Source organism: Clavelina lepadiformis, chromosome 4 (genome assembly GCF_947623445.1).
Source record: "Clavelina lepadiformis chromosome 4, kaClaLepa1.1, whole genome shotgun sequence".
In the NCBI taxonomy this organism is placed as follows: domain Eukaryota; kingdom Metazoa; phylum Chordata; class Ascidiacea; order Aplousobranchia; family Clavelinidae; genus Clavelina; species Clavelina lepadiformis.
The window spans coordinates 23,380,886-23,388,352 of NC_135243.1; the positions used below are offsets into that span (position 1 = coordinate 23,380,886).

Genomic DNA, 7,467 nt, shown 5'->3' on the forward strand with positions numbered 1-7,467 from the left:
GGAAAAGACAACATATTGTGGTTCAAATGCGTTTGCAATCTGCATTCGTTTCAAGGCATCTTTTGCTGCGCGCTTAAAGCACCTTAATTCGATAAAAATTATTTCGATTTCAATTCTGCTTTCATAATTATTGGCGCACGTTGTACCACACGCATTCCTTATCAATGAACATAAACGAACAACAGATTATTTCAAATTTTGTTTGAAAACGAAAAATGAAAAGAATTTGTTACATTTATAAAGGTTTCGTGCTATTCGTGAAAATTTGATTCACAACTTAAAAGTTTAAAAGCTGCAAGTTACAAAACATACTGTAAATACAATATTTATGCTTTTAGTTTAACTCATTCACAAAAGCCGTATTTTGAGCAGACTTGTCGGGGATATTGGAAAGAACGCTTGCAATATTTGAACATAGAACACGCCAAAAAATCGAATTAACGCTCGTAGGAAAACAGCTGTTGAAGCAGCGTACTACGCTGCGTATATACAGATATCGTTTAATTTGTGGCGGTTTGATCTAATGAAAAAGTTGTGCCAGTCAAAATGCCAGGATCATTATGCGTAGCTGAAGTAGACTACACATTGGTCAATTACTACAGTTAGTCAATTATTAATTTGTAAACTTTCTGCAAGTATCCTTTTAGATACCGGAGTATTTCTTTGTAATACTCTGGCCTTTGTTCCATTGCTGTTTGAAAATGTATTTTTTTGCGAAATCCAACATAGCAAGTATTAACTTCGTTGCGTTTTCTTCACACCTAAACATTTCTATAAAATTGTGTTAAGTTTGAGTTTTAAGTTTTCAATCGACAAACGCTGGTTGAGTGAATTTAAGTTTAGTTGTTTTGTTTTTAATCGTTCTTAGGTCAAATCGTTAAATAGAGTTGAAGCGACCTGAAATCTAAAACCACTTGTTCAAACTATTCTTGAAAAGTTTAAATGCATGTTTGAAAATTAAGAAGTGAAAACTCGAAATGTGATCACGGCAGTATAATACTTTTTCTCTGTAAAGTTGAGCATATTTTTTCTATTCATACGCCTAGTTACCAAGTTACCTAGTTACCATAGCTGTAGTTACGCTATATGTGTAAAAATATGTATATACGTTTATCATCTTCTCTGTAATAACTGTTTATTTTCGGGGAAAACACAACCACAATTTTGCAATAAAATCATTTCAAACATAATTCTTTACAATATTTGGAAACGTTAAAAGTAATATTTCCAATAACAACAAACACGAGGTGCTTATAGACATGAAGAATATCTTGATTAAGGCCTTATGTAGCCTTTATTTCTTTCTCCATGGCGACTTTGAATTCAATTATCAATAAATATATGCGAACATGAGAAGGAAAACATCATAAAGTATCATGGCCTGTAGCCTAAAAAGACGCTGCATCCGCTTAAAATTAAAATGAATTACTTGGACGAGCAAAAACCGAATCGAAGTTGACAAATTTTATCTCATTTTTACTCAACCGAATCAAAACTATGCCAGATGTACAACAACCGCTTGGGATCGTAGAGTCTTTGACAAAAACAAAAATCCACAATCAAAGAATTAGACATCGGCCTTAAATGATGACGTCGCAATCTTTGACTTTACTCCAGCGGCAGCACCAATCCCACCAAGCCCACTAACAGCACTGTGATAAACAAACTAATTGTTAGTTCTGTGCAGAAGATATTCGAAGATAAATTACATCTCTTGTCATCATATACTCCATATAGTTTCAGTATGTTGTACAAAAATATATGGTTAACATCATTTTGGGTTAAAAAAAACTTTTTCACTTTAAAATCTTAAAAGTCCAAAAATTTAACTTTACCTTAAAGCAGCCGACACCAAGGTGTTGACAAATGCAGAGTTTGCAGCCTGTAAAAAAATTAATTCTAAGTGCTGATTGGTTAAGCGTTATAAATTTCCTTTCATGAAAAAACAAGAATAAAAACAAACTTTTCGTTCTTCCTTCGTGAAAGTATTTTGCGTAAATTTTATACATTTAAAACTGTGTATTTAACAAAAATATCCGTTTTAGAAATAAAACTGGTAAAGGTTTACGAGCAATGTAAGACATAAAACAAAAAAAGTTTTGAAACAAAACTCTTAACGTACATTTTTCAATTTTTCGGCCGCTGTAACAATATTATCCAGCTGATCCTCACGCTGGGTTTCCCTCACCGCCGAAGCCGTCTCTCTTTGTATTCTGCTAAGTTCCGCAAACAAACACAACTGAAATCAAAACGCAGAGTTACTTCACTTAAAACTACCCATTAAAAATTTCGTACTGGTCTGCAAAGTTTAAATGGTTTGAAACATTTAAAAAAGTGGCTGCAATTACCAAATTAGCAAAGCTCGACTCTGTATCTGGGCAAGATATTGTCGGTTCTGAGTCCAGTTCAACACTGCTGGGAAGTGAAAGAGTCGATATTTCTTCGTCGACTGTAAACAAAAACAATTGTTTTATGAATCTTCAGATTGACTGTGGTTCACAGTTGGAAAGAACATCGCTTTTGTCTGAATGTTAACATCTTTATCCTTCCATGTTTTGTTAATCAATCAATCAAACGTGGAAATAAGGTTTGCAAAATTATTTCACGACAAAATGAAATTGAAAATCTCTGTTTAACCATCTCTGTCCTCATTTGCATCGAAGACAGCTTCAGCTTCGTTTCTGGAAAAGACAAAATAAAACTTTCACACTTCTTATTTAGAATAATGATATTCATGACATAATTGTTAAAGCAATTGATTGCAAGCTAGCTCAAGGATGGATACAGACCAAGAAAGCAAAATCAACTTATTGTACAGTAAATATAGACGTGCTTGTTCATCTGCTTTGACTGATATATTGAACACAAGTTTCTTCTCTTTTGCTCACCTGTACCATCTAGCGTCTGATATAATTGCAAAGGACACAACACATAATATTATTACTATCTTCATTATTGTTAGTCGAGTCTATACAACACGATCTTGTCACACAATAGCGTCCCTTTTACAAACTGAGCGCTGAAAAGTATGACACTTTACATTATGCTTTGAAGGTCGGTCTCGTGTTAGGATGCATATGTTTAACTTTCTATAAAATATCCCAACTCACTTTGTATATATAACTTCCTGATATGTTGCTATCAACTTACAACGCAATTTCGTCGATGTTTCAACTCAATTGCCCCTTCCATGAAACTTTCGAATCGCTGCAATGGAAAGTTGTAAAGTTGACATATGTGGTGGTTCGTGTGAGAGTCTTAATGTAACCAAAACTGCGCCAAGCAATGGTTTCAATGCCCACAGCACAAGCTGTACACAAAAGTTTGAGCACATTGCAAATATCCTGGGTGTCTCATACTGTGGCAAGCAGTTTTATGCTGGAATTTAATGGAAACAAAATCTCGTTCCTGGCTGTGGCAGCGGTGATCAACTTATCATGACTTATCCGACTCTCTAGTTTCTAGTAATTAGTAAAATCGTTGAGAGCGAATCGTTGCCGTTAAACTGTTAAAATTTGTATTTTAGCCAAAAAACGTTAACAGGCCAAGTAAGCTTATAAGTTGTTTTTCAAGTTTGGAACGTCCTATTTTCAACTTGTAATTCACAAGCGTATAACGACCAACAAAGCTCCCAATAGTTTATACTAAATAGTTAATGTTGGCGGACAGTTAACTACATGAAAGTGATCAACATATTGTCGATAGTAACGTTTCTTATGCATAAAAATGCTTAGGCAAGCACAAAGCCCTTTACATTAAAGTGATATCGGGGATAACTGGTTTGCTTATAGCCTTGCATTAGCAATATTCGTGCGTAACTTTTCTTTTTCAATCTCTTTTGCATTAAAAGCGCAAAGACTCAAGAAATTTAATTTACGAACAATACAAGACACAAACAATAATTTATTTATACAGGAAAAATTGCGTTTATGAGAACATGTGACTGTACCATGTTGAGGAAAACGCGTTATTCTGAAGTCGAAAAAATGACAAAGCATTGAAAAAATGTAGACTAAGCGTAACGTATAAGATGAAAAACGTAATATCTGTAATTTGCTGTGTGCGGCGATCCACTGGTTTATTAAACAGGATAAATTTTTCCTTTGACAAAAGAAACAAAATGTCACATATTTATATTATTTGACCAGCACAGGACTGGGCTACAACATATGCGTTTTTCTTACGCAGTAATGGTGTCATCACTTACTGACGTCATTCCGAGTGTCATTGCAACAGAATTCTAATAAACAGTAGACGCTTTGGTTTAAGATTTTCAGCCAAAAGCGTTTTCCGCCAGACAATTGCTGAAGTACTGGAGAAATTTGTTTAACTTTGAGAAAATGTTTTTGTCACACATTGCAAACGGCAAAAAAGGGGAAAGTTACAAAAATTGATTAGATGAAAAAGAAATAAAACGCATGTATGTACAAAAAGTTGATTAAAATGTAAAATTTGCGCCAGTTTTCGAAAATGAACTGACACAGAAATTAATATTTTCAAGAGCCCGTCTTATTTACAGACCAGCATTTCAAATAACGATTGATTTTGTGGCGCTAAATAATCAAAAACATCTGCATCAGGTTATCCAAGCTACGTCATACGAAGACCTTGTTGTCTCAAAAGAAACGTGACAAGATTTACGAAAAAAACCTAACCCGGAGTGCAATGGCGCTCCCAGGCGGTTAACAAAACGACAAAAACACTTGCTAGAGTCAAAATAGCACGTCGCATACACCGGGAAAGCCCCAAAGGTTTCATTTGAAGAATTGGAATTAATCCAGAAGACAACAGCATAGAAGCGCCGTGCAACATCCAATAAGGAAACAATCAGCCGCGTCATCATTCTTGTTGCTTCGATGACGGTCGCTCTCAACATAAACTGAAAAAAGTAAAATTTAAGTTTGGTGATGACAAAATTTTCAACTGGGCTGAATAGGTCTGTAGCAGTAATTATCCTCGGTGACACAACAGTTTAGTGTCGTTGAAGAAAATCTCTTTACAACTAGGCCAAATGCAAAATCTGAGTAAATAAGCACGAGCGGCAGATAAACATTAAATAGGCTACGAACGGGGCAGTCAACAACAGACGTTCCTACATGTACAGGTTGGCACTAAATCATAGCGTTGCAAAGCTCAAAATCGACGAAATACTCACCAACTTGAGTCGGTTGCTTTCCGTGACGTTGGCCTGACGACATTTGTTGTCCGGGCGGTGGGTACGGCTGTTGAGGGTAACCCCCCGCCTGTGGTGGGTACCCAGGTTGGGGAGGGTAAGCTCCTTGGGGAGGTGGGTAAGCCCCTTGTGGGGGCGGGTACCCCCCTTGGTAATAAGGGGCTTGTTGCGGTGGAGCCTGTTGGTATCCGGCTTGGGCGGTTGGGGGCTGCGGTGGGTAACCTGGGGTAGTAGCAGGTGGTGGGTAAGCTCCAGGGTCGTTTGGTGTATATGGAGGTGGCGGGGCTGATGCCATTTTAATTCTTAAATTCAAAATTCCTAGATTCAAACTTTAATACTCGAGTCTACAATAGAATGGGAAGAGGTTAATCCAAGCGTCTGCAGACTTTTCTGACCACTCAGTCATTTCATGCCACTGGGAAAACCCCATTTCCAGCCCAGAGCATGGACTGTAGAGTCCAGTAAGAGTAGAGTCACTAGTAGAGTCACGCAGTGAGTCAAACAACGGACCACCGCTGTGCTGCCAGCTGAATTGAATTAAGCGTAACAAACACAAGGCAAGCAGCAATTAAGGCGTCTTTGCCGCGTAGATCATGCGCGGGACAATAATTAAATTGACAAAAGACGTGATATATGAAATTTAAAAATAATAAGAAAATATTAGCACCGTTGTAAATTAGCAACGTAAACACAATGATCCTTGCAAACTCCACTACGCTAAAAACGAAATTTCGGATTACACAAAGCAACTTCAGCAATACCGGCGACTAATTATGACGTAAATATGATGTCATAATGAAAGCGTCAGTTTGCCTTTATTAAACTTTATTGCAAACTCTGGCAACTTCAGGTAAAGTTCGTTAAGGCTGAAGTGAAAATTAGCGAAAAAGTCGAACCGACATCGAAAAATCGTCAACAGCGAAATTTGTTAAAATCGGACGACGGCTTCGAAAGCCGAAAGCCAGCCGTGACGTAGTTGTAATATAGCCGGCCGACTTCGGCTTGGACTTGACATCGAGCATTGACGAGGTGCTTTTTTGAATGTAACCAAAACGGCACAGCAAAATTTTAGCCATACGATCAGGTGCGTCCACAGTATCCAGCATAGTATACACGCACAGTACGTCGCACTTTCAATTTCCCAGGTGCAATTAATTTAAATTACGATATTACCACTTGCAAATATGCTGCGAGCAGCCATTACAGCAGTTGTGGGTTTTTTGAAATTCAATGCAATGCGTACTGCAGGAATACTACGGCGCTGCGCTGCACGCTACGCCACGCGCTACGCTGCACAACGCTTAAAAATATCTTCGAATATGAGAATTATTGGCAAACTGTAATTTCTGATCTTACGCGAATTTCTGTTGTAATGTCTGGAATTCTCTTTCCGTTTCTTAACAATATGCTGCATTCTAGCTTACATACAGTAGGCTGTATACCTCTCTTTGCACGACAAGCAGTCACGTTCTGTACACCGAAACGACACATTGCGCGAAAAGTTTCTGAAATAGTATTATGATCCATGTCAGCCGTTTCAGTCAAGGGACGTTTCACTGAACTATCAGCAGTTTTCCATCATAATCATTCAGCAGCGACCGAACACTGCGTTACAGCAACTGTAGCTTGGCCCTAAAAATGAGCTGCCAACTTATTTGAAAACTTGAAATTAACGTATTAACTTTACTGCCAGTTTTCAGCTTCACTGTTCAGTAACAATCTGGAATCTGCTAACAAAACAGTAGGAAGTGACATCACATGCGGACTTATATCGAGCTAGAGTAACTTACGGTTAAGCGTTTATTCGACTGGAACTGGTAGCCTACAAATACCTAGTTTTGTTTCTACCATGCCCTGTAGTCCGGAGTGTAACTCTAACTTACCTTTCATTTTCTTTGCGTTTAAGAACGTATTGAGTTGGTTACATTACCAGTTGACATGGACTTGCCGACTGCAAGTCATGCCCACATCATGTAGGAAGTTTTTAACAACGTTACAACGGACAATTCAGCGGACTGTTTCGATTTTCGTGAATCAGTCACTGTAATCATAAGCGGTCGGTCTTAAAACGGGTCTAGTATACAAGTGCACAACCTAAAAACGGTGCTTTATTACTTTGTTACGCTTTGTTTGGAGTGTTCCGTTGTGGACAGCTTCCTTTTATGAAATCTCATTCTTTTGCTTTCCATTTTCTTTTGTTAGTTATTTTGTGCGGTTCTTTCAATTTCCGCAATAACCATGGAATGGCATCGAACTTTAGACTAACGTACGCACAGTTTAGCTTTCAATTACAG

General features: G+C 37.6%; 2 protein-coding genes across 2 annotated transcripts; both read right to left on the minus strand.

Annotated features, from left to right (window-relative positions):
* Positions 1–1,118: 1,118 nt before the first annotated feature.
* On the minus strand, positions 1,119–3,034 carry LOC143452211 (uncharacterized). The gene is made up of 6 exons (XM_076953082.1): positions 2,889–3,034; positions 2,638–2,681; positions 2,349–2,449; positions 2,123–2,239; positions 1,836–1,882; positions 1,119–1,652 (listed from the first exon to the last, which is right to left on the minus strand). The coding sequence occupies exons 1-6, from the start codon at positions 2,951–2,953 to the stop codon at positions 1,568–1,570; spliced, it is 459 nt and encodes a 152-aa protein (XP_076809197.1). The 5' UTR covers positions 2,954–3,034; the 3' UTR covers positions 1,119–1,567.
* Positions 3,035–3,885: 851 nt separating this feature from the next.
* On the minus strand, positions 3,886–5,584 carry LOC143452888 (uncharacterized). The gene is made up of 2 exons (XM_076954026.1): positions 5,156–5,584; positions 3,886–4,879 (listed from the first exon to the last, which is right to left on the minus strand). The coding sequence occupies exons 1-2, from the start codon at positions 5,466–5,468 to the stop codon at positions 4,773–4,775; spliced, it is 420 nt and encodes a 139-aa protein (XP_076810141.1). The 5' UTR covers positions 5,469–5,584; the 3' UTR covers positions 3,886–4,772.
* Positions 5,585–7,467: the final 1,883 nt, after the last annotated feature.

Coding starts and splice junctions, on each gene's coding strand:
- LOC143452211 (XM_076953082.1), bottom strand. CDS start 2,953: ATGAAGATAGTAATAATATTATGTGTTGTGTCCTTTGCAATTATATCA. Junction 2,682..2,888: donor TCAGACGCTAGATGGTACAG/GTGAGCAAAAGA, acceptor TGTCTTTTCCAG/AAACGAAGCTGAAGCTGTCT. Junction 1,653..1,835: donor TTGGTGTCGGCTGCTTTAAG/GTAAAGTTAAAT, acceptor TGTTTATCACAG/TGCTGTTAGTGGGCTTGGTG.
- LOC143452888 (XM_076954026.1), bottom strand. CDS start 5,468: ATGGCATCAGCCCCGCCACCTCCATATACACCAAACGACCCTGGAGCT. Junction 4,880..5,155: donor AAAGCAACCGACTCAAGTTG/GTGAGTATTTCG, acceptor TACTTTTTTCAG/TTTATGTTGAGAGCGACCGT.